The 27,838-nt window shown below is 36.8% G+C and overlaps 1 protein-coding gene across 2 annotated transcripts in view; it reads left to right on the forward strand.

The window, feature by feature from the left end:
- ARHGEF3 (Rho guanine nucleotide exchange factor 3) overlaps positions 1-27,838 on the forward strand; it is a 132,132-nt gene that overhangs the window by 71,490 nt on the left and 32,804 nt on the right. For both annotated transcript variants that reach the window (XM_032194153.1, XM_032194151.1), the window contains one exon: positions 1,055-1,117. In XM_032194153.1, the coding sequence (XP_032050044.1) occupies positions 1,055-1,117 (63 nt within the window). The remainder of the gene's footprint in view (positions 1-1,054; positions 1,118-27,838) is intronic.

Raw genomic sequence — 27,838 nt, forward strand, 5'->3', positions numbered from 1 at the left:
TATTACTGAAGTTACTATAGCCTAAAATGACACGGGTATAGTGTGTGTTCATGCAGGGCTTCTGTATTTCACACACACACATTTTTTTTTTTATATATATATATATATATATATATATATATATATATATATATATAAAAAATTCTCTCTATATATAAGCCCTTTCTTGACTGTTTTAAGATGTATTTAGTACTTCTGTGAGATTCAGAAAATATAAAAAGATAGATCTGGACAGCATGTGTGTTTGTTTTTTATTTTTATATTTTTTGTTTTGTTTTGCTTTTAATGCTCATCTTTTGACTAAAGATGAAACAACAGCTGGAAACTAAATCCCAGCTGTTATTTGTGAATGCTTCTCTCTACTTGACAGTGGAAGACAAACAGCTGGATAAATAGGGATCATATATTCTGTGATTTCTCTTGTTTCTTAAATATTTCTGGTCTGGTAGAAAATGCAGAGCTCTGTTAAACGAAATTTCATGCTTCTTATTTGAAAGGCACAAAGATTAATCTTGTGATCAACCTGTGAAATGACATCAGGGAGGGCTCTTCATTTTTCCAAAACGAAAACTGAACTAAATTCCTGCAGTATATTTCACCTGCAGTATATTTGAGAATCATAGAATAATTTAGATTGGAAAGGACCTCTAAGGTCAACAAGTCCTACTATTAACCTAGTACTGTCGGGTCTACCACTAAGCCATGTCCCTACCTCCAGGGATGGTGACTCAACCACTTCCCTGTGCAACTTACAATATGCAAGAATTCCTCATGTTTTTAGTTAAAAAATAAAGGCATGTTAATAAACCTCACTCACTGTGAGCAAGAAAAGAACCAACATTTTAACTAACTTACATGCAGATAGGTGGGTTTTGAACACAAAAATAGAGCTTGTATTCACATGCATTATTATTATAATGACTAATGATGATGAGAGAAAGATATTAACTATGTATACCTATGTGTATGACTTCATTATGTATACCTGTTTTGGGATCAGACTGATGGTAGTTGGTGGTATTCTTAAAGCTTTTCTTTTCATTTTCTTTTGTAGAAGAAACGAAAACAGAGTACTCAGGATGAAGATACAATCAGTATTTGCAGCCTGGATACAAGTGTGAGTAACTTCTTTATTTTCCCCTTTTTTGCCTTTTCTTCCCCTCCTTATAAAATAAAATCTGGTTATTATATGTGCTATGAAATAAACCCATTTGTCCTTTTAGCTGGATTGTTTGCATGTGTAGCATTAATAATTTGTTTTGCCAATTATTAAAAATTTAAATTTTATTTATATTGCTGCTTTGCATTTTTCTGTACTAGTATTTATAAAGAGAAAAATGGAAGTTAGAATGACAGTAAAACAGTGAATCTCTTGTTAGTAAATAATTAGCAGGACAAAAAGGCATTGTGAATACGGGACTTAAAAACAGACCTTTTATCATATTGCTTGGCTATATGAGATGGTTTATTTCAGTTATGTCACTGGTGTTGTGAAGATGTTTAATGTGATATTAATGCAATTATGAGATCTACACGCATCATTTTAAAGTGATGTGCTGAAAATACACCTATGATTTTCTATCACACTTCAGATGTGATGAAAACATCCAAAACCCCAATCTATAAATTGTCCAGTTTTAACATACTTTCTGAAAACATACTTTAATGTGTATACTGTTTCCACCTTCTAAGTATTGATTTTCTTTTACAAACAACAGCAAAACAAGTTACTCAAGTGACAAATACCTGCTTACTTTAAAAATAAGCTTTAGGGACTAAAATATTTCTGCTGAGTTTAGTGGATGTTAAATCAAACCGTGTATGTGTGGTGGTTATGCAGTACACTGCAGTATGTGTTGTTTTCCATGTAAAGCTGTGACTTAAGGGTACTCTTGGTCTGGCAACTCTCTTATGTCTTTGAAAATATGGGCTAAGTAGCTTATATATATATCCTCAGTGAAAGCATTTGTTTTCCCAGGCAGTGGCTAAGGGCACCAAAATTGAATGCATGTGCTCCTTATTAAGAATTTAGATTCTAATTGTGGTAATTTTAAATTATTAAAATTTTCAGGTAATAAATCTCTCAGGCTCTGTGATAAAATCAATATATATGTGTTTTTTTTTCAAATAAGCATATTAGACTTTCCTGTACAACATGCTTCCTAGCTTACATAATTAGGCGAACGACTCCCATTTGCTTCTCGCAGCTCACCTCAGCGAGCTGCTGAGTCAGTGAAGTGCTGCCAGTCATGTGGCACACTTACTGCTGCCCTGCCTCAGTGCCTTGCCTCCAGGACGTTCCTCATGCTTTGTTCTTGTTCATGAGGGTTTTCTTCACTGCTTGCCTTTGGTGCTTGACAATGGAAAGATGTGGCAATTCTTGACTCTCTCTGAAGTTTCTAATTTGTGTAAATGCATTTGTTCAACACCTTTGTCCAGGAGAGGTGGGGGATAGGAAAAAGAGAGGGTGTTAACTGTTTAAAGACTAGAGTTGCTCCACAAAGCAACATACATGTTGAGATGGCTAGGTCTCCTGCCAATTTACCTCATCATCTGGCTGCAATCTTTTTAAAATATAGATATAAAATGTTTTTATGACTGACCATGGCCAGACACACCTGTCTTTTCAAGAGAAATCGGTCATGACAGAATTTACTTTCACAGGAAATACTGGTTGGAGCTTTGCTGACTCAGGACTGGGACTGGTAACTTAAGCACATTAAATAATCTTTGTATTTGTTTAGTGATCTGGACTCGTATTGATGACTTGGGAGTTTATCAACTGGCTTATTAAACTGGCTGGTTGGTCTTGGCTCATTTTATTGCCAGCTTAAAGACTTGGATTTGTAAATCCCCTCAATGTCAAACAGTTAGTGATAACTTGTGACAGATGTGACCAGCAGACTGTGAGGGCTGTCAAATGCATGAATGTATGAATGTAACACAGTCTGAAGTCTGTTTTTAAAGGAAAATGTTATCCAGTGTGGTTTTGTTCATGCTGACCTCCACAGACAGGCTTACTTTGTATTCAGCTTACACAGTTGACTCAACCTATAGTGTTGCATGCTGTGCTCTTAAAGTAGTGATATGTTCTAGAGTGATTTGCATATGTGTATTGATTTACAGATATATAGTTAATATCTCTTATACAAATTTTAAATTTTATAGATAATCTATGATAGCTTGGAGTGTCAGATAAAGGGAAACAGTTTTCAAGGTCATACACAGCCAGTATTTTCTCATCTTTAAAACAGCGAACTACAGCTCCTCAATTCTCTGTATTTCTACTTGTGCTGGTAGGATGTCTCTCCTTACTTAAATTTAGAGATTCAATTTCCAGATTTTTCTGTCTGTGCTTTCAATCCTTGTTGCTGCTGTCATTTTTATTCTTTTCTAAGATCCAGCCTTTGAAACATAGGTCTTCAGTCTGTGCAATCCTCTTTGAGCCAGGTCTGTTGCTGGAGGAATGCAAATCCTTATGTTCCTCAGTCAGGATCAGGCAGCCAGTTCTTCTGCGTCTTACATGGAAACAGCATGACTACTTACTTCCTGTAGCTGAGTGCTCTTTGGGAAAACAAATTTTGGACTGCTGCATGTAGTTAGTACGTTATACTAAGTGAAGCAGCGATGAACCTTGTTGTCTGAAGGTTTTTATGTAGAACAGTCAGCAAGATGGCTAAAAACAATATATTTTTAATTGCTGTTGCAAAGTGGATAACTGAGGAAGAAGAAGAAAAAATTTTGTAATGATAATAGATGATACCATGAGTCTCAACTCCGTAAAACCACAAGTAACTCAGGAGGTATCTAGAGCAATAACCTGGTAAAAAAAACCTAATGCAGCACTTGCACTTTTCCAAATAAAATTGCACCTACTTAAGCAAAATGCCATTCAGGAGAAGAAAAAGGACAATGCTGTGCAGTATTCTGCTATTAGTAGTAAGCAGCATTTGTTGTAAGCTCAAGGAAGTTGCTTCTGTTTTCTTGTCATATCAAGAAGGAACGCACAACAGATGCATGATGAACTAGGTAAGTAAAACATTTTCATATAAAGCCTCAGAAGAGTTATTTATTTGGGTTATATATAACATTTATTACTGAAAATAAAATTCTTTCAAATGTTAACTTAGTGTATTTGGAACTGTAGAAATCTTAATGATCATCTGTCAATTTGCAAGTTAATAAAGTATGCTCCAATATAAACTATGAACAAAAACATATCTTGATTTAAGCACGATTTACATACATTAGATCAGAGTTGATTAATTTTAATTGCTTTTAGTGCTGAGTGAACATTTGTTATGTATTTGAGAGTCAATATAACTAAAACATTCTTTGACCTAATTAAACTTAGCAATCAAATACTATTGAGTTTATAATTAAGGTATGGTAAGGTAGCTTTGAAAAGCTTAAAGGGGATTACATTTGCATCAGCTTATCAAAGTTGAGATAATTAAAATATATATTGTATCAGGGTCTTTTTATTTCTATTAAACTCTGCTGTGTTTTATGTTCACAGTAGAAAAGGCATTCAGCTTGCCCAGTAAGATGTATACAATGTGCTTGAATTATGCATGACTTCTAATATTGCTCTATTGCATAGATGGTCAGTATTCCATCTGTGTTCAGACTTTATAATAAAGTGACTGGTCTTAATCCATTATTAATCCATCATATGATTGGTATGGGCTAGACTCTGTCTGCTGGTGTTATTATTTGGAGTGCTTGTAATGTTATTTACCTTAAGGCCATGTTTCCTTATCCTCTTGCTATTTATCATTAACCATGGCCTACGAGCGCTCCGTTGGAAAAATGTATAAAATGCCAGTTATGCTGCATTCTTCTCCCCCATGCCCCCCATTCTGGAATGATCTCAGACTTCCTGCGTAGTGTTGCAATACGGTTACTCTTCATTTATGTGAACAACTTCTCAGAGTTTGGGTAATTGTTCCAGTAAACCTTGCAGATAATTCTGGTGAAGATAACCAATGTGTGATGAAGTTAGACATCTTCAATGCAAATCTGTCTATGCAATGTGCCACATACTGCATGAACATAGAGCAAACTGTCTTTAGGCACACCTGTGCAAATGGGAACTGTGTAAAAAATTATAAATTATAAAAACTGTGTAAAAAATTATACAAAATCACCTAGATTCTAAAAATCAAAGCTGATCTATAGTTATCTAAAATGAAGTACTACCTTTCTTTAAGGTTTAACTCAAATCATAATATCTTACTGTGACTAAAATCTATTTGCTTATTTCTATTTAAATTTATGTACACTGAATACAAACAGCCTTACCTACAGTGCAGAGGCCCCACTGGAGTAATTGTCCCTGCTGACCCTGGGGAAATTGTTCTCTCATATGTGTTTATTTTTTCCACCACAAAAAAAAAAAAAAAGACATTAGCTTTGGCTAATTAATATATTTGGCAAATTCATTACGACTCTGCCCTACTTCAGTTAAAAATGGTTTGGACTTCAGTGGTAGGATCCATTCTGCCCAAATTTTGGCAGATCCATCTGTGAGTTATTTTGATCTCCTTCTATACTTTTGAGATGTGGATCCTCTTTTAAAGAGAAAACATGATGAGAGGTCAGCTGAATCTTGCACTGATACTTTGTGAAACATGATTTTTTGGCAAAGGGAAGATACTGCAGAGGGAAAGTACAGGTATAGACTTCAAGGAGGTTGCTGAGAGATTCTTTTTGTTATTGTTGTTGTTCCAGCAAGAATGCAAAAATTTGTGCTTCTGACCTCATGGTACAGTTAAAGGACTTCTGGTATCCTTTCCTAGTATTCTCCTTTTTAGTTCTTTCTCTCCTCTTCCTGCGAAATCTTTGGAAGTCAGAAGCTGCATTAATAGATGTATGTCTGAAGTGGAATAAATGGAACATGTCCACTTGCTATTTATGGTCTTGACAAAGTTAGACTAAACAAGTTGTTGTACTGCTGAGACGTGCAACAGTAGATGAAAAATATCAGCACAAATTCCAGAGTGAAGGATGATTGATAGGTACATAAAGATGCAATAAACAAACAAACCAAAAATAAAAAATAAAAAATAGAAATGCCTGAGTGAAGGGAAAAAAAAAAAAAAAAAGAAAAGATAAGTTCAATTTATTGTGCATGCCTTTTCCTCTGCTTTGAGATTCTTTATTGTTGTGCAGTTCTTGTCATTCAAATTGGACATTCAGTGTATTCTTTAAGGGAAAAATAAAGGAAGATTTTGTGTGGAAATTGTTGGTTTCTAGAAAACAATTCTTCTTTTAATATATATATACATATATATATATATATATATATATATTTCTGATGAGACGTGCAGAGTACCAGAGTTCATAAGCTGAAAAGACGCATAACCGTGGAGCAAAAGACAGGCACTGTGAAATCTCTCAAAGTAATCCAAGGATGCTCTTCAGAAAAAAGTCATCACTTTTGCCATCTATTTTAATTGCTGATCAAATCTTAAATTGTGATCAAGTCTTGGGAGCTGTGGAGGATTTGTGGTATGAAACTGGAGAGAGCTTATACCAGTTCTTAGATTTACTGTTTTTTGGTGAGATCAGCCATGGTCATGCATTTTCTCCTTCTTTTGACTGTAAAGAGAAAGGAGAGAAAAATTAACTAAGGTTTTTCCCCAAACCAGAAATACTTCATCCAAAAGATGCGTTCAGTTTGAATCTTTGCTCCAAACCACAGAAAATTTCCTGACTGAAAAATGCGGGAGACTAAAAGGAACTTCAAGAAGTACAAAAAATGATTATTTTTAGAAATCTACAAACACCACCCTATTTATATCTCTGATTCAATCAGATTGAAAATAATCAGTGTGGATTTTAACAGTAGCGTAGATGCGGTTCAGTTCAGGCTGGCTGCCTGGTTATTAACTGAGGGCCCTAACTGAGCCTCGCAGTTTGTGCTCAGCTCATGCAGCTTGTGGCAAGTTCTTATGAGCCCTTTAGGCCACATCTACCTAAACTGCAGCCCAGCACTTCTCGAGCTACAGCAGCTACTCTGTATATGATACACAGACAGTGAGTTTATGATTAATTTCCTTTACTATCTTTGTATCCTAGGTCATCTTCAGTACAGTGACTATATAGGCAGAAGGTGGTTAGTAGGGTTGTACAATTTGCCAGTATCATTCATATTACATTGCAGTGTAGTAATTTGATAAACTGATTGCTATTTTCTTGAATGATGCTGTTTTCCTCTATGATATTCCTCTGTAATGAAAACTGGCAATTGAAGTTTGAATTCAATTTAAATTACTTTCAGATTATAGAACCAGACTTGATGTTTGCTTGTTTTCAACATGGCAAAATCAGGAGCATTTGTGAACAGAAATTAGCCAGATGTTATTGACAGCTATGAAGTTGGGTATCTGTTATGAAATGAATTGCATGTGTATTGATTGACTTGATGCAGATTTGCAGAGATGTAGTTACATTTTCATAATGAAATTGAATCAAGAAAACAGAGTTGTTGTAGTTTTGTGGCTTGTTTACCTGGCAGTGAAAATAAAAATTGATGTTGGTTCCATAGGGATAAATATAATCTTTTTTTTAAATTAAATTTTATACATCATCAATGGTAACTGCGTTTTATTCTACATATATAATATGGACCATGTAGACAGAATTTGTAAGAAAAAAAAGGTTCTGTATAAATGGTGTGTTGTATATGCCCTTTAACCAGCGCTGAACATTTCCAAGTTGTGTTATACTTTTGACTGTAACAGCCTACCTGTACTTACCACATTGAAGAGGGAAAGGATGGCTCATTCTTCCTCAAACAGCTGCTGGAAGCATTTGAAATTGTGATATAGCCCGGTGCTTATTGAAGTCTTGAAGAGAGGTCACGTGAGGATTTCGTTAAATCAGTGTGGCTGTATATCTTAGTCCGCAATTTTCTGTAATGCCGACTACATTTTGGCTGTGATTTTAAGTTACCAACTACAACATGAAATTACATTTATACATAAATCTACAACTCTGCCCCTATAAAATCCTAGGGCTAGGGTAGACCTCTTGAGGCCATTTTCCCCATCCTTCCTTCTCAATTGATGAATTAAATGACAGTGAAGCTCTTCATGGCAGGTATTCCTCTTGGTTTGTTAGAAACTTCTACAGCTTCTGAAGGTAGTCTAACGTAGAGCTTCACTATCTTTAATATGACTCTCCTCCTAACTAATCCAAATGTTTCTTTTTCTAACTTAAGCTCCTTTGCTCTTTTCATCTAGTGTTGTTACAAAGTAAGGATTTCTCTGTATTTTAAGACTGAAAATTCCAGCTCTCCACCCCAGTTCCTCATTTGTAGGCTCAGTAGCATCACTTCCTTCCTTGTAACCTGTCACTGATCTTTTCTGCATTCAGTGTCTTTTTCAACTTCATTACTCAGATCTGCACAGTCTGTTACAGTTATGTTCTTAACTAGCGTTGTGATCATTTTATGTCACTTACGCTATAGTCCTGTACATGTCAGGTATGATAGTCTCGCTTCCCCCACAAAATACTGTTTTTAATGCTTGTTCAGCTTATCTGTTATGATTCCAAGTCCATCACTGCAGAACTAGTATGTAAATGGTTGCTAATAACAGCCTTTATGTGCTTACATGATACAATCTGTATTGCCAGCATTACTTCAAGATTGATAAATGTAAACAAAGATCCTGGTTAAAAAAGCTTGAAATACAAAGCACTCACTGAAATTTTTATTCCAAGATTTGTGTTTTTTATCAATGACCTTTTTAGCCCTTTGTCAACACTAATGTCAAACATACTTGAGGATCTCAGACCTCAGGAAAAAGTCCTAATTGCAGAGTATTGGTAAAATTCCCACTAACTTGTGTGTGTTACTGTAGCTATGTAATCTGGACAGTGGAAGGATATCTGCCTGCAGCTGCTGACTCACTTTGTTATGCAACTCAACCCTGTTTCCTTAGCTACAGGATGGAAAGCAGCAAGGAGGATGGGGAAAGTTCCCAGTGAGTAGAAGCCCAACAAGTGTTTGGAAATGCTCCAAGAGTATTTAACAAAAAATAATGTTACTGTTTAGAACTGTGAGAATGTGTTTCTCAGTAAAATATTAGTGTGTCAGCTCCACTGATGAATGAAAATGAAAAAAGGAGAATGAAAACACACACAGTGCGTATACATACCTGCATACATACTTACATATACATGTACATACACACAGCAATACTCTTGATTGTTAAGCTACAGCCACTGACATACAGGAAGGTAAGATAATTTAGTCAGTTTTAGACCTAATCTGCAGTGAGCTTATCATATACATAACATGTATATGTTACAATACATGTATACATATATACATGTATATACAAGTATAATATATATAAATATAATACATAAAATAAATAAAATACATAAATAAAATACATAAATAAAATACATAAATAAAATACATAAATAAAATACATAAATAAAATACATAAATAAAATACATAAATAAAATACATAAATAAAATACATAAATAAAATACATAAATAAAATACATAAATAAAATATACATGTATATGTATATGTTACCCTACAAGTCTGCCTTAAAATGGGAAAAGAAACAAACAAAGACTTTAAGATTAGACTGAATTTTCAAGCTTATTCTGAGCACCAGTCTGCCATAAAATCATCCTTCTTGTACAGGGACAGAACATCTCCAGTGGTAACTTCTAAGATCTTTATAGTTACTTGAACTTGTTCATTTAGATAGCTATGAAAATAATCAGTAGAAAATACAGTAATGTTAACGTGAACCTGCAAGGTTCATACAAGAGGTCTTCATTCGGTTCTAAATTTGATTTGCAAGGTCAAATCCAGATCTCCTGCTACGCTGGAAGATTGTTTCATTTACTTTCTCTACACTCTATCTCCTATCTTGTCATTAGTTGGCTTAGAAAGTCTATACTTTGTTACTCTGTTAATTGTGAAGGCAATGGTTGTATAAGGGTCTAGGTGGTATTTTTGACTGCTGCTCACAAGCAAACCAATACTGCAAGGATTATTTGACTTTGTCTTAAGAAATGCTAAGACACCTGCCATTTTTGTACATTAAAAATGTTATTTAAATTACATACATTTGCTTTCCACTGATGTTAGAGATTGCCCTGTGAGTTTTGTGTGCCTCTTATAGCTTAATCTCTTAATGGAGGAGAGATTCACCTGATTTGTCTCAGTAACCTGGCTTCTGTAGTGACCACTTGATAGAACTGGGAACTGAATTGCAGTCTCTTTAAAGATCAATTTGCCTGGGCTGCAAGCAGGTTAGCTGTCAAAGGTATTCCTTTGCACTCTGTAGAACTCTGTGCCATTTTTTAAAAAAGATGCTAAGGTACTGATGGATGCATGTATTTGTATATAATTTGCAAAGGTGCTGAAGCATTTAATTTCCAAATGTGACTGTTGGTAACTTAATATATTTAAAGTATAATATATATAAATATATGCTTAGTGGTTCTACTTAATTTTAACTTGACTTCTGTCAAGTAATTGACTTCTGATTTGGTTTTCTAAAAATGTAATTCAGTAACATTGAAATGTTACAATAACTGAAAATAACATATGATAGCCAATGTTCAGAAGGCAATATTCCACTATTTTTTTCCTTAAGTATGTTGGATTTTTCTGTATTTCCTCATAAAACTGTTATAATTTTATAATTTTCCTTTCCACATTACCTTACCATGTTTATTTAAAAAAAAAGTCATTGTCATGTATTTAGAACAAACTTCATTTTAATACATATAGGGCTTGAACTATATTACAGCATAAGTGGCTTAATTACCTTCCTGATTAATAAGCAGAATAAAACATAGGTTGTTGTTTTTAATATTTAGCTTATTCTGTATCAGCTGCATATTACTGAAAAGTTGAGGCAAGTTATAATGGCTTACTGCTGTTGTTTGGGTATGTAATTGATTATTAAAGCTTCAAGAATGTGTATTAAATAAAACCAGAATTTTTGGTATTGCTGTAACTGTAAGCTATGTAGATATGTAAGCTATAACTGTAAGCTACGTATGTAAGCTATGTAGATAAATACAAAGAGTATATATAACAGAATTACAATTGATCTCTTTAAAATTCTATTTAACTGCACAATTTTGCTTTTGCTGTGTGATAAGCTAGTTCTTCAAGGAAATGGGAAAACTGCAAGTTCTTTGTGGTCTTTTTTGAGTACGTTCAATTTCAGCAGATCTCATTTACTTATCTTTGGTAGCTTTGAATTATGATATGTGCAAATGGAAAGGTCTGATAATTGGAGCTTAAATATATAACCTTGGTTAAGAGTGACGGTGCATAGTTGTGACTGTTCTGTAAACATTAGTGAAGAGCTTTGAAGGTAAATGAAATGAATTGCAGTCCTCCAGAAGTGCAGTAATTAACTAAACAAATACAGGCCCGTTAGCTGTAAATTTCTTCTTCTTCACATGAATTTAATAGAATTTCTGCCAGAAACCTTTAATTTCATTCAACGTACGGGGACCCTGACTGAGTTTAATAACCATACCCTCTTAGTTATTACTTACAGATCTCTGTGTCAAATCTGTCAGTGTATATCTGACAGTGTGTGTACATAGATATATAGATATATATCAGATTTTTTGGTCTGAAGTGTTGGTTATTGTTGTGAAAGGTGGTTAGTAATGTGTTTGGAATAGGCTGTTGTAAGCAGGGTGCGGCTTAGCAGGGGGCAAAGTGTGACTGGATTTTTTTCTGAAAGCTGAAGCATTCTGTGACAGTATGTGACTAGTATTGGTTATAACTAATAGTGAGTTATTAATGGGTTAGTTAAATTCTGAAAGCATTTGTAAGTAATGCAGAGTAGCTGGATGAAGTTTCATATCTTATATGAAAGTTAGCGTGGTTGATTTGTAATTAAAATAATTGTGTTAATTCTGGGGCATAAATCTGACAGCTTTCTGAGCATTGTTGTATGCAGGTTGGTATTTATTGTATGCATTGTGTTATTTCAGTGAGTCATTGTTCTCATTCTGTTGTTTCTTACTTGCATTTGATACATGTTGATTATGTTCCCCCTGTGACTTTTTGTTGTGTGTCATGTCTTAGAATAACACAAGGGCTTCCTGTGTGCTGTGTGAAATTTGCTCTGAATTCAGGTAGCTTGTGTATTTTCATGCTTGAAGACATTTTTTCTATTAGGGTAGAACCTCTTACCAGGAATAGCATAATGTTATGCTCATTTTTTCTGTCCACATGAACGTGCTGACTACATCTGTGTGAAATTGGCCAACAAACTGACTTGGAGGATGGGTTTGTATCTATCTGGAGTTGCAAGGCATTTCTTGTAAGAACATGGTTTTTCACTTACCCATTCTGTGGCTTCTTTTCACTGATTATAGAATGCTGATGGGTTTATTTTAACTTAGCGATGCTAAGAAATTAGAGATTTCTCAAGGAATTTAGTGCCTTAATTCCTGGTAAAAGTTAGCTTGGGGATTCTGAGCTTTCTCACTTGTGAGTTAGGGCAACTTCAGCTGCAGCTCCTGGAGATGGTGGCAGCCCTGCAGCCTTGAGCTGTCCTGAGAAGCTTCTGCAAGGTTGGCATGAGCCACAAACCGAGCTTGGGCTGGCTCCTCAGCTGCCACTGCTCACACCAGAAACCCTCTTGGTGAATCCCTGAGTGCCGGTCCCTGCCTTCTCTTATGTTACCCTGTAGTCATTGCAAATGGGTAAAATAAGCACAACTGGGAAGGAAATGGGAAGGGACAAAAATAATTGTGGTGATCAGAACCCCACTATAGCATAATCCTAAGAAAATGCTCGGTACATGAGCATTTTTCAGAGACATGGGTTTGGACATTTTCATAGTATTGAAAATAATGGAATTTTCTATTTTTTTTCTTGATTAAAAATAAGACAAGCCTTATATGTTCATGCAATCTTTGTTATCCAGCAGTTATAAAATGATTAGCACTCTTAAATCTCATGTAAAAGGGAGTATCTCACAGATTTTCTTTGCTCCAGTTATTTCTGAAAAAGTGGCGTCAAGCTATGGCATTCACATTGTCAGTGTTCACAAAATCAGGAGCATTTTATATGTCAAGATCTTTGTCTGTCTTATAAAGTGTCCTACTTTTTGTAAGCTGTTGATAGTTTTTGCAGAGGAGTTTTGTAACATTATCTCAGCTTATTAACCTGATTAATTCCTATGCAATTTCTCCAGCTTTGTTCAGCACGGATTAATTTGCAGTGATGGATCTAGCTTTCCTATTATTGGTTATTGTCATGAAACAATTAGGCTTGGTAAAAATGCCTTTCTTCTGCCTTTCTTGCTATTAAGTGTAGAGGCAAAAATGTTAGCAGTTGGATTTTATAATCTATTTGTTCAATTTTGCCTTTCTATTTGAGTTTGCAGGTAGCCTAGTATATATGTAGATACTGTATATGTCGTAAAACTGTCAAATATGAAGTAATTTCACATAAAATCAATATATATTTCTTATTGTAGGTATAAAAAGATTATTTAAATGATATTCAAGACTTTAACTGCTTATTAATGCAGGTTCTTTCAGGTAGAGCATTTAAATTATATGATTACTTTTTTTAATGGAAAAATAAGACCAATAAAGTAGGATGCTACCTGCATCTTGGGTCAAAAATGGCATTAGATGCATAAGTGGCAGATCTTGTCTAAATTCTCAGGAATTTATGGTGATACTTCTTGGGAAAAATGTTATTTATTTCTTTATTATAGTTTCCAAAGTAATCCCTTTAGTAGCAAATAGCATAGCTGTACTCTGGTTCTTACTGTCCTTATCTGTCTTTAATGGTCTTTATTTACATTAGTAGAAAACATAACTAGTGTCAACATTTTAATAATTTTTCTACCATTAGTTAAGTAATGATACATCTCTTGCTAGATGTATTTACTCACATTTATCATTTCTTGTATTCATTAAAATAACTTCCTCTCTGTGGTGTTCACTCTTTAAGTAGGCTAAAAAGCTACAGATGAGAGATGTGGATGAAGGCATCTTAAAAAAACAAACAAAAAACACACAAAAAACAGTTCTCAACATTAAGCAGACCACAAAGATTTAAATATACAAATGCAGGATGGATTTACTGGTAAACCTCATCTTCCAGTTTCCTCTTAGTGACCTTAGTGTAAGAAGCAAAGAATTGATACATTCAGCAGTGTTTGGATTTTTCTTTTAATCTGGTTCTTGAGGTTATGCCAAAATGTGAAGCTGTGTGTAAGTGAGAAAGGAAGATTTGGTAGATCCTGTACCTTTGTACAGCAGCAGTTCATCTGGTATCTGCGGGTAGTCACACAGGTAATGAAGCAAAGCCATGTTTTATTATTGCTTGTGTTATAAATGGCTCAGGATTCAAATTAGGATTAAATAAAAAAAATAGGATTTATTAAAAGAATATAAAGGAATAGAGGTAAGCAAACAGCGCTGGGTGCACCGGGAGTCTCCGCTCCACCAGGACGCACACCAGTTACATCAAGCAGCTGATTTTTATGCTCCTAGACTAATACATATTCATTACTACTTCTAAAAAAAAATAGATTATTATAATTAGCTTCCGGGGTGCAGTCCCTCCTACTGGAGCATGCGCAGTCTCCTCTGGGGTCTCTTCTGGGGGTCTCTAGGGGTCTTTCATGCTGAAGGCTCGTAGTCTTCCTCTCCCCCTTTGTACTTACTTGGCACCATACCAAGTTTATAGAACATTCTCTTCAAGACTTGTCTCCCAGCCGTCCTTCAGCTTCTTTCTCCTTCCTCTTAATCTCTCGGCCCCCCTAACCAGATACCAAAGATCCGCATAGTATCCCATAACAGTCACTAGTTGTTATCAGTTGTTCTGAAACTCCCAGACATCAAACACAAACAGCTTCACGAGTAATTAAAACATTCTTCCCCAGCCATTCACAGACACATCTATAGCAGTGTTAGAAATAGAAGTCCGGAATAACAAAAGCAAACAGGTTCATAAATTTAAGGAGTGATAAATTGACTAGAATGAGGGGGAGACTGGGACACACTGCAGCTGAGGTTCAAGAATTGAAGTGCCAGTGCAGGGCCCAGAGGCAGACAGGATTCAAACAGAATTGTTCTTTATGGACACAAATTGTTAAAACATTCCTCACACTTGCATAACTTCCCAGTTCTTAAAAGTAACTCGAAAGAAGTGAGTTAAAATTTTGCATTGGGTGAACAAACAGGAAATGGAAGTGGGAAGGAATCATCATTAATAGCAACACAATCCTTTAACAGAAGAAAGATTACTTAGAAAAGCCAAAATGTTATAGCTCTTCCATGTGGCATTTTCTGTGTGGAACAACTAGGTCTTTTCCTTGGGGACTGTCAAGGTAACAAAGGAACCATTTATTGTTCTCAGTTTACTGTCACTGCCTAATAGAGAAGGGAGGTTGAGCCAGCAAAGCTTGCACCAATGATTTTGGAGTGGCATCACATGAAAATACTTGAATGACTTGTTCCCCCTTGATGAGGGGATTGATTAAGTAAGTAAACCTCAGTAAGTTTGCAGCTGACACCAGGCTGGGTAGTTCTGTTATCTGCTGAGGGCAGGAGGGCTCTGCAGAGAGGTCTGGACAGGCTGGTCTGATGGGCCGTATCCAGTAGCATGACATTCGACAGGGCTGAATGCTGGGTGCTGCACTTGGGTCACTGCAACCGCTTGCAGGATTACAGGCTTGGGGAAGAGTGTCTAGAAAGTTGCCCAGCAGAAAAGGACCTGGGGGTGCTGGTTGACAGCTGGCTGAACTTGAGCCAGCAGTGTGTCCAGCTGGCCAAGAAGGCCAATAGCACCCTGGTCTGTATCAGAATTGGTGGGTCCAGCTGGGCTGGGGGAGTGCTCATCCCCCTGTTGTTGGCACTGGTGAGGCCACACCTCAATTTCTGTGTTTGGTTTTGGGCTTCTCGCTACAAGCAGGGCATGGGGATTCTGGAATGTGTTCAGAGAAGAGCAAGAAAGTTGGTGAATGGACTAGAAAACAGGACAGATGAGGAGCAGCTGAGGGAATAGGATTTGATCAGTCTGGAAAAAAGCAGGCTGAGGGGAGGCTCTCTGCAATTGTGAGGAAGGAGGTTGTGGCATGGAGGGTGTTGTTCTCTTTTCTCAGATGACAAGTGACAGGACATGAGAGGACATGAGGCAATAGCCTCAAGTTGTACGAGGAGAGGCTTAGATTGGATAGCGGGTAGAATTTTTTTATGGGTAGAATTGTTATGTATTGGAATGGGCTGCCCAGGGAGCTGGTGGAGTCCTCATCCCTGGAGGTATTCAAGAAATATGTGGGCATGGACTTGGCTCTATTAGGCTGATCTTAAAGGTCTTTTCCAACTTAAATGATTTTATGATTCTATAACATGGCAAAACTGAATCAACAACAACTCTGTGAAACTCTAAATCAGCACAAGTTCCGCTATAAGCAGCAGTCACTGGCACACAGGTTCTGATAGCTGTTTCTGTGATGTAGCTATAAATTTACAAAAGTAATTTGCACTAATCTTTTTCAAATGTGTCTCATTTGTGAAGGAATTCTCCACTGCTTTGCAGTAGATATTCAGAAGTGTATACTTAAGAGCTCCCAGATAGAGAGGCATAAAGATGCAGGCCATGCTGGGAGAACAGGAGCCATTTGGATGCTGTTTGTGATGGACATCTCATTAAGCTGCTGATAAGGTAAATCTTCCACTGTTTGATTTTTTAGGAACAAAAAAAACATTCAAGCATCTGGAACAGAAAACTCAAAACGAGGAATGTGAAAATTCTAATATTTATTCCAGATATGACTTCCATCCTGAACTCATCTTTTTTTTATTTGGTTTGAAATTATCCTTGCCCGAACTAGGAGACATGCTTTACTGCTTTATAGGAGTAATATAAGAAGTTTGTAGAGAACGTGGAAGAGAAAAGAAGCTTTGTCAAGAAAAGAAGCTTAATTCAAGAGAAACAATCTAAAAGGTACAGCAGAAGTTCTCTGATATCTATTGAATTAAGATGAGGAAAAAAAGGAAGGAAATAAAAAGGGACACCTTGCGTTGAGACTCTTTCCAGGATACTAGAAATATTCTTATAAGATCTGCTGTTATTTAAAGCAAAAATAAGTGGAAGAAAATGCTGCAAAAATAACTTTTTTTTTTTTGGTCTGTACTCCAAGATTGTTCTTTAAAATACAGAAGTCAAATATCTTGCCTCACCTACAGAAAGGTGGCTCGTGCTGAATGCTAATTGCTGATCAGGCAGAAAGATTACAGCAATGGCATTCCTGTCAGGGGTTGGTGTGTGTACAGGGCTGGCTGGATTCCTGCCCTGGCTGTCCGGCTGAATCAGGGCTGAGATGCTGATGCTGTGATCAGACAGCTTCCAGCTGAGACTTCTTGTAGCAGCCCCGTGGTCTGGCTTTAGATAAGTTATTTAAAATAATTGTAAGACCAAAATGACTAAAAATGTCAAAGACTGATAAATGTCTTTATGAGGTTGGGTAACTATTCTTTCTGTACCTGTTTGTTCAAGTAATAGCTTAGCAGCTGAGTGAGAGACCCAAATAATACAAATAACTACCACAGGCATTGCTTACATTTGTTAGGTTTGCACTTGGCTTAACTGTTTTACCTTTCTACTTTTTATAGCAGTAAAGGAGTATCGAAAAAGCAGCAGGTTGTTTTTTTTTTTTTTTTCTATACTGCTTGGCGTGTTTAATTTCATGCTGCACTGAAGTTTGTGTTGGTTCCACTTCATTAATTAATTCCAGGCTGCCAATTACAGGTGGCAGCTGGAATATGAACCTATTCTGTGCTGTTGCATCCCCTGACCCCAGTCAGGTGTGATATGCCAAAGCCATACGTTACTAAGTTGAACAGGAAGAAGTAACGCTTTTAGATTTAATTAAGACAAGGTGTCTTTAAAGTTTTTCCACTCACCCCTCTCACCCTCTAGTTATTTTCTGATATATTTTTGGGGCCAACTTTAGCAAGTTTAGGAAGGAACAGGATGAAAAAACAGACGCATGCTTCCTGAAACGCACCATTAAGAATTTCCACCTAGTTTCACAAACAAGGCGTAATCCTCATCCTATAAGAACTGAATATAGTAGAAAAAACTGTAGTCATAAATATTCAGAAATGCTTCACATATGGACACAAACATTTAACAAAATGCTTGTAGTAGAATCTCAACTCTAACTATATTATTTCTGAGGAGCTTCTTTTGCATTTGCTTTTTTTCTCCTTTTTTTTTTTTTTTTTTTTTTAAACTAGAGTCACTGTTCGATGCTGTAGGTGTTTTTGTTGTTGTTGTCATTTTCTTTTTTTTTTCCCCCTCAATACCAAATGAACTGTTGAATTACTTTGGCCAGTATTGATCTCTAAATACCAGAAATGGAATCAGGAAAGGTTCATTAGTGCTTAAGACTTTCTGCTTTCCCTTTTTGCTAGGAATATTTATTTCCCTCTGTAGTAGTTTATTCATTGTGTTTCCCTTTATTACCATTATTTCTGGAAAATTGGCAATATCACACTCAAAACTTCTTTCTAATAGTCTGGGTATAAATGTAAAAATTGACCTAAGTGTGATGTATTGATTGCATTGCACCTTCCTGAAGGTTCTGGGATACGGCAGTTCTGACTGAAGTGTCAGATGAGAGACTAATTGAGAGCATTGAAGCTCAAATGTTGAAGCTGCTGAGAGAGAGCATGATTAGAAGAGAGAGGCAATGATTAGAAACCAAACCAAACAAAATAAAACAAACAAAACCCCAAACAAACATACAAAAAAAACAACAGCCCACCATCTAGTCATTAAGACTACTTGAAACTACTGTAAAACCTGTTGAATCTTAAGGAAATACTGGAATCATAATTGCCTTCAATATATATATTGCAGATTTCTAAATATACAGCAAAGGAAACCAGTAGAGTAAGTAGCAGTTGTGAAACAAGTGTACTGTTATAGGGCATGAGACTAGAAGCACATTTACTGCCTGGTTACTGTATGTAACCTGGTTACTGTATGTAACCAGGCAGTAAATCTTTTCCGTATGTGCAAGTAATATCAGACATGTGATTTAGTTTCATAGTGATCAGGGAGACTTCTCATGTTTGAAAAGGTCTTTGTAACTTCTTATTTCAGCTGTTTGGCTTCTTCCTGTGATGTAGTCAATATATCCTGCAGCAACACAATTTAACGCACATCTGCTGTTAGATAGCATGTACTAAAAGAAATGTAACTTCCTGACCCGACAAAATGGATAGATTCTTACTGTGGTGATGCTCCAATCATTTGGGGAGGATAGGTATCCTTTATTTAATACAAAGACCAGATTTGGAGGAAGCAATTACAAACAGAAGCAGGTAGTCTAAATGTTTGTGCAAAAACAACTCCATCAAATTCCAGAGAACCGTATGTAATAAAATACCTGCTCTTCTGTTCCAGATATGAAGTGCATTCCGATCTTTATTGTTGGTCTATACTTTTATGAAGCTGTTCTTTCATCTTTTCAATGTTGATTCATCAATGCAATGGCTGGACATTTCATATGACTTAAGCATTTAGGTGTTTTCATTGAGGATTTTCTTTGTAAGTGCCTTAGGTCACCTTGAGTACCCAGTCTGTGCTCTGAACTATCCTTGTTCGAAGGAAGAATGGAGCGGAGAATTCAAGGAGGGTTCATAGAGCACCCTGAGAACACCTGTACCAGACACTGTGCTTGAAGTAGGACAGCAGGATTAGTAGTTCTTCTCCTACTTCAATGCAGTAAGTTGGCATGGCAGCACTCTGCTCTTGCTTTATCTCCTAATTGTTTGGCACTTCATTTTCACATTTCATTATTTAACTATTATATCTGGGATAAGGAAAATATGAGGGCAATGGAATTAAATCATGTTTCTAATCAAAAATTATCATTGTAAAAAAAAAAAAAAAAAAAAAAGCCTGGTATCCCTCAGCCTGGAAAAAAAAAAATACATTTTTGTTTGGTTTTACCCCTCCAGTACCTTTTACTTCCCTATAATTCTTTCAGCTTTTATATGCAACACGATATTTTTGCTTCATTTTACATTACCATTTCTGGATGATTACAAGTTGTATTTTTACCCCCCTTCTTGTGCAATGTTTATTATTATTATTATTATTATTATTATTATTATTATTATTATTATTACTCCTAACAGTAATTTAGCTTGTTTTAAGTCAATAAGATGGCTTCTATTGATATTCTGATATTCTAATTTAGAGCTATTGATATTCTGGTATCAATATCTCTAACTCACTTTAAGTTGCTTCTACTCAAATTACCTTAAATTGTATCAATGTAGTGTTTTTCTGATATGGGTGAACTATCTCCAGCTTGGAGCTCTGGGAATATATTTCCTTGGATTTCAGTGTGGGCAGGATTTCTTTTTCATGGTTTGCCCCTCTCCTGTCTCTCACTTTAGGTCTTAAAATATATAACAAAATCAAAATGTTTTTTTTTCTATTGTCTGGACATAAATATATACATATATATTTTTATTGTCTTTTAAGGTAACAAGACCCAAAAAAGAGTTAAGTGCTTGCAAGCCATTACAACTACAGCAAATTATGTCACTGAGAGATGCTGCATGGTCTTGTTCTATTCTGTAGTAGTCTGGAACTCATACACGATGGCATAGTAACTTCCTCCTACGATATCTTATTTCAAGATCACATGCAGCTCTACTTAAAAAAAAAAAAAAAAAAAAAAAAAAAAAAAGATAAAAAGATTCTGGGAACTCTGCTGTGCTCAGTGCTCTGTATTGTTTGCTAGTGTGATATTCTTAAGGCATAGCCTTCAAAACAAAATTTTCTACCCATCTATTACTTGTTATGTATTACTACACGTAAAATTCAGATACAAGAATTAATCTAATACCACAATACCATCTCTTCTAAAATTATTTTGCTGTGTTCTTTAATGGAAATGGCATCATACTTAACTCAAAGGAAGTGGGTCTTTTTATCTACCCTATGTCTAATCTTACACTTTATTTCTACACATTACCATTGTTTTCTGGCCTTTGTTTTTTACAAAGCTAAAATTCTCCTTCAGGATTCTCCTATGTTGCATTATGATTATTGCAACAATATTTTTCCCGGCGGTCGTGGTTCCGCTCGAGTGGGCAGCCGAGCTCCACCACAGCCGCGCTCTCACTCCCCCTCCTCAAAGAGGAATGGGGAGAAAATATGTGAAAAGGGCTCAAGGGTTGAGATAAGGACGAGAAAATCATGCAATAATTATTGTAACGGGCAAAACAGACTCGGCATAAGGAGATAGTAAGATTTATTGCCTATTACTAACAAGCGAGAGAAGTGAGAAAACAAAGGAAAAAGCAAACCAAAAGCACCTTCCCCCCCATCCACTCTCTTCCACCTCCTCCCCCCGAGCGGCGCAGGGGAACGGGGGAATGGGGGTTATGGTCAGTCTACAGCACTTCTTCTCTGCCTCTCCTTCTCGGTCACTCTCGTCCCCTGTGCTGTGGGGTCCCACCCACGGGATGCAGTCCTTGATGAACTGATCCGGCGTGGGCTTCCCACAGGCAGCAGCTCTTCCAGAACTGCTCCAGATATGGGTCCATACCACGGGGTCCATCCCTCAGGAGAAAACTGCTCCAACCTGGCTCCCCTACGGGCAGCAGCTCCTGCCAGGTCACCTGCTCCTGCGTGGGCTCCTCTCCACGGGCTACAGGTCCGGCCCGGAACCTGCTCCGGCAGGGGTCTTCCACAGGCGGCAGCCTCCATCGGTGCAGGGCCACCTGCTCCACCGTGGTCTCCTCCACGGGCTGCAGCATGGAACCCTGCTCCACCGTGGTACTCCATGGGCTGCAGGGGGACATCCTGCTCCACCATGGTCCTCACCACAGGCCGCAGGGGACTTCTGCTCCGGCGCCTGGAGCACCTCTCCCCCTCCCTCTACACTGACCTTGGCACCTGCAAGGCTGTTCTCTCACTCCCGGCTGCTGTCTGGCACAGCGTTTTTTTCCCTGTCTTAAATATGCTCTCACAGAGGCGCAAACAACATCACTTATTGGCTCAGATCTGGAAAACAATGGGGCCCTTCCCAAACATGGGGCAGCTTCTAGATCTTTCTCACAGAAACCACCCCTATAGCCCCCTGCTACCAAAACCTTGCCACGTAAACCCACTACACCGACATTAACAAACAACAGTTTTGCATCCACATATACAGGCAAATGTTACTGCAAAAGTAATTTTCCTAGGTGGTCACTTTGATTATCCTATGTTTCTCTTTGTATTGCTCCAGCGACTTCTATTTTGCATCAAGCAGAAACTAAAAAGACTTTGAAAGGTCAGGTAAATGATTTATCCCAATCCCACAAATTGTTCTGTTACTGAAGTGGGTCACTCTTGCTCCTCTCTTGGCTAGGATGCCAACTCTCATCCTTAGCTTGCTATCACTTTATCAGTGGTGGTTGGAATTACTTTCAATGTTGCTTTCCATTTTTAATTATTGACTCTCACTGCTATATCAGGGGCTGAGTTAACTACGGTAGTCAGGGGCCTGTCTGAAACTCATAGTTGTTGGCAAGTGGCACACCTCACGGCGGCTCATGGCTGCAGGTTGGGTAATGGAGGTCACTTAAAAGTAGAATGCACTTGATCTTTTGCCAGATGGTGCTTTGGGAATAACAAGTTGACCAGAGGGGAGATAGCCTTCAGAAATTATAAATAGCATTCATGAGCTAAGGATGAAGTATTCAGTGTAACTATTTGTCTTATTTCTGTGTTTCAGCTGAGAGTATTTATAGTAACTTTTGATCAGTGTGGATGACTTCATCATATTTTCCCTTGGGAAGATAGCACTTTGCCACCTTAAGAAAAGCCTTGTTGTAACTCGAAGTAAAACGTGCCTGAAAGTGGCTTCTTCACTCCCTGATTCTTGGTTAGGGGCTATGAACAAAGAAGTTCTGTCCTGGTGTGAGTTGTTGGTGTCTGAGATGTTATGCCCTCTTTCAAGCATCTTTTAAACACGAGTCACATTGTTGCTAACAACACATCATGGCTAAGGCCACGCAGCTTTGCAGCAGTGCTGGCAGTAGGCTGCTTCCATCCTTTGCTGATGCATTATCAGTTTTGCAAGGACGCTTCTTTTTGAAGTTATCCCATAGTTTTGCTCCCCCCCTCATATAGAGAGAATGAGGGTGAGAGATGATTTGTGTGTGTGTGTGTGTTCATCTTTTATTGTTTTATTTTTTGTATATTTTTGTATATGGGTCATAGCAGATGAAAATGGAACATTCTAGAAATGATCAATGGACACCAGTATTAGAACACACATTTTGGGTCATCACTGTGATAATTGGAATGGTAAGGCATTGTGTGAACTGTGAAACTCTTCAGGATCAAGTGTGGAGGTTTTATCTACTGAATTGTCATGGAGTATTATGCTTTAGCAGATGGCAGGTTCAAGATTGCTCTATTGTAGTTATCAGGCTGTTTGTAAAGCACTTGATAGTCTCCCCCCTGTTTTGCTTGACCAACATAATTCTTTCCCTTGGATGTCTTATAATCTGTATCAAAGAATTATAAGTTGCTTAACTTTCAGTCTAAAAATATTGCTAGCATCTCCTTGGCTATGATCTAGAAAAGGGTACATCATGCTCAGAATATGAAGTCAGCCTTACGGCTGGTCTTTGAAAGTTGTATTTAAGAAACACAGATGTTCTCTTAATTTTATGATACACAAATTGGCAAAAATAACTGAGTAGAAGATGAGTAACCATGCACAGTTGTTATCGAAATTAGTAGGTGGGTCTGTTTAAAAAATATTAAAAAAGAAAAAAGCTTCTACTCCAAAATGTTGGTCCAAAACCAGAAACACGGACAGTATTCGTTGGGTATGACTTCATGAAACAACGTAAGCTGAGCTAATAGTTCACTGCTATTAGGAGGAAAAAAAGTAGCTCTTTCCCTGCCCTGTCCCCATTGGCATCTATGCACTTTCCTTCCATTTGCCTTTAAAAGTGTTCTGGTGCTTTTGTCATGGTGCAGGAACCCATGCTTGGTAAATCCACAGCAAAGAAACCTGGCAAACGAAAGTCAGTGTTTCTTGTTGCTGCAAGTCACTAATTGTTAATTAATCTCATTCATGCTGTAAAATCATGTCCATTGTCAGCACTTTCAGAGTTTGCATCTTGAGTACTGCCCTTCCCAAAGCAAAAATGTATTCCAAAAGTCATAGAAATCAAAATCTTTGTGAAAATGGCTAACTCAGGTAACTTCTAAGGAATGCAGAGAATCATACTAACATGTCAGTGTGGCAAAGCGTGTGTCAAACTGGGCAAATGAATGGTATAATTGGATTTAACGTTTGTGTTTCTAGACAAGTAAATGGATAGGAGAGGAGGACTTAAAACGGTCTTATGTTTTGCTGCTTTTATTTCTAACCTGTAGGTCACGAATACATGAAAGCTCTTCTGATTTTTTTTCCAATTGTTACATAATGTGGTCTAATATACTGTATTAACCCCAGACTTTGCTTTACATCTTGCAGTTGGAGGGACATAATAAGTGGCTTTTAGCCAGTATTACATGTGAAATCAATTAGAGCGGGGAAAATTGCTGTTATTCTTAATAGTTAATCCTTTCTTCATTTTCTTCTTGTCCATATCTAAAGTACACAAACACGCATACAGAGAAATATTAGAAAATGCTTTCTTCCCTGAAGTTAAATATTGAGTTATTTATATGATATAAATGTTGTTGTAATAAAATTTAATCAATCAAACAAAAAAGACCACTATTGTAATGTCTTGATAAATACTTTGTATTAGGGACAATGCTGTTCTTTGAAGAAATTTGTTACTTAATTCTCCAGCCAGGAGGGTGCTCTGGAGAGAGATTTCAGCTCCCCCAGTGCCTGTAATTTAAACAAAATATTTAAATTACATTTAATCCTATTTAAACACCATACAAGTAATTCCCAGCAATTTCTTCCTTGTATAATGCCTCTTCTGTTGTAAAATTTTAGGAAAGGACGCTCTTCCACTCAGGGCCACTAATACAGAACTTGACTTCTTTACTGTCTTTAAAAATTTAAAGATTCTTTAGATTCTTTAAAAATCCCCACTGACAGCCAGTGCGATCCTTCCCATCTCTGTGTAGGGCCGTGTAGGAAGACAAGCTCAACCAAGTACCTCCTTACAAGTGTAACTCATGAAGGGTCATTTTATCCAGCCTCACCACACCCTATGTGTTCCCTCCAGAGGGCCCACGCAGTTAGGAATTAGTTTGTGCTTTGTGTGTGGTAGCAGGGTGGAGAGGCATGAGTGAGTCCTTCCTCATTGTCTTGGTGGGCCATCGTCAGCAGGAGGCACCCTAACAGTCTGGGATATGAAACCGAGGCAGCTTTAAAAATGACTTACCATCTTCCTAGGGAAAAATTCTGTTTCCATGAAGTTTTGTTTCAGTGCAAATGCAATTGTTAGAAGGCATCCTTTAACTGCACAATACTTTCTGTAGTAAGCAAATTACATGAAGTTAGAGGGGGGGGGGGGGGAGAAAGAACAAACCAAACAAAAACCACCCCCCCATAAATAAATAAATAAAATCCAAACCTCCCAAAATTGGCAAATCTTCATGCTTGTCTCCCACTGCCAAATTGTTCTGTATTAATAAGAAAAAGCTCCAACAATTTATGCATGTTTTACTTTGAAAGCCTGTGGATGGCTGACCAAACGTGTGTTTATGTAACAATGCATCTATGATGTTCTGTATGGTAATCACGTCTCTCTATTCATCAGTTCCACATGAATGTACTTAGACATAAAGGTGGTACTTTTTCAAAGTAGCAATCATCCACCGTGGAGGACAATGAAGACTCTTATTTTTCATTTCATTTGACAAAACTCGGGGAATAGTTCAGGACCTCTTGGCTGCAAATCCCAAAGCAGAGGCCACAATAACAGTGAGGAAACATACGTGTTTAACTTCTTCCTCCTCTTGTTACTCCATAAGCTGCACAAATAAGGGCCATATGAAAGATAGTCTTTAAATGGAGAGTCTAGATGGAATAGAAGTTTGGGCTTCAATTTTGTAATGTCAGATGTTCCCCTGAGATATGTTCTTTGTTCTACATTGATCTTTGCATGATAAAGTCTCTACCTGGAAAAATTACAGCTGTGTTTTTTGAGAGGACATTTTTAATGGTAATCATTTATCCTGTAATTATATTTTTATATAATGTGTTTAATCAAGTGGTCTCTGATGTGTTTAATCAAGTGGTCTCTTTCAAGTATTTATCACCTAGAAAATTGTTGCTCTCACTACTGTGTGTACAGTCTGTATTTGCAATGAGGAAATTGCAGTGTCATGAATAGCTGTGCAACTGCCGGATAAGTACCCTTTATCTTGCAGTTTATATGCTTTCTAACTACTGTATCACAGTTGTTTGAGCTCCTAAGCAGAGTTGAACCCATGATGTTTAGTGAAAATGGCTACTTGAAAAAATTGCCCTTTTTTTCCAGGATGTGGTTGTTTGTTGTTTTCTTTCTGAAAGGAAAGATTCCTAATGATCACTCTGAAGTTATATTAGAGTACATTGAAGAGAGGCTTCAGAAACGTTCAATAAGTGCAGAACGGTGTGTGTACAGCATTAGCTTGGCTTACTTTCACTGGTAATTTTATGAAATAGTAACTTTTATCTGAATACTGTTAGTGAAATTGTACCTCTTGTAAGCAGTGGCTTTATGTTGTTTGTTTATTTTTATTTTTTTGGTGAAAACACATACTAATGGTGGGTGCACATATGACAGATACCCGTACTCAAAGAATATTCCATGGAGTGCAAGCTACTGAGATTTCTTTTCTTGAAATGTGCTTACAATATTTCACTTAATTCAGGCTTTTACAATGGGTAAAACTTTCAGAAACAATACAAGCCAAGTAGTATGCACACTTAGCCAAAATTGTGTCAAGAACTGTTTATTGTTCTTTATTTAAAAACCAAACCAAAACACAAACAACACCAAGAGTTGATAATATAGTGTATCTGAAGATGATGGTGATAATAGTTTTATTTTTCAAAGCATTATGCCTTTGATTAAATTTTTTTCTTGCTACTTAGACCTTCTGGGAACATATCACAGAGCTGTGTTCTTGGTGAAATATGTGTCTAGGTGCATAATATATATTTCAAAATCATCCAAAATGGGTGAAAAAAGCTCCCACAAATATGAATCATGGGAGAAACACAGTTAGTAGTGTTTCTCTTTTAGCATTAATAGTTATAATTAAAAGAAGAAATAGAATGAATTATTGCAACTAAGGCTAGGCTATTTTTTAGGCTTGACAGTCAAATGCAGACAAAAAAAAAAAAGCAAAGGGGTGTGTTAAGTTGGGTGGGGGAAGAAAAGCAGAGACAGACATTGAGTCTATTGGAATATGAATATTTCATCAAAAATTGATTGCATTTATCTAATCTTTTTTTAACAGCTCATCAAAACAGATTTTGTCTTTTAATAGGGAAAGCAGTCACATTAGCATATCAGGAGGAAGACAGCAATTGAGATCTGGGTGTAGACATCTCAAAATATTTCTGTTTAATTACAGATTCTGCATTTCTGCCCAAAGGCAGTTGGAAAAATTTTGGCAAAGATCATGTTGAAACAAAACTTAAACAAGACAACAAAAACACCAACCCTGAACTTTAAACAATCTATTTGTGTGTTTTATTCCTTAGGCTGTGTTCAACTTTAATTAATGATTTTCTGTTCCATTGAACTCCTTAAAGCCCATGACTTCCATGGTTAAAGATGCTTTGCTCCATTTGGATTTTCCTTA

This window comes from Aythya fuligula, chromosome 10 (genome assembly GCF_009819795.1).
Source record: "Aythya fuligula isolate bAytFul2 chromosome 10, bAytFul2.pri, whole genome shotgun sequence".
Lineage (NCBI taxonomy): Eukaryota > Metazoa > Chordata > Aves > Anseriformes > Anatidae > Aythya > Aythya fuligula.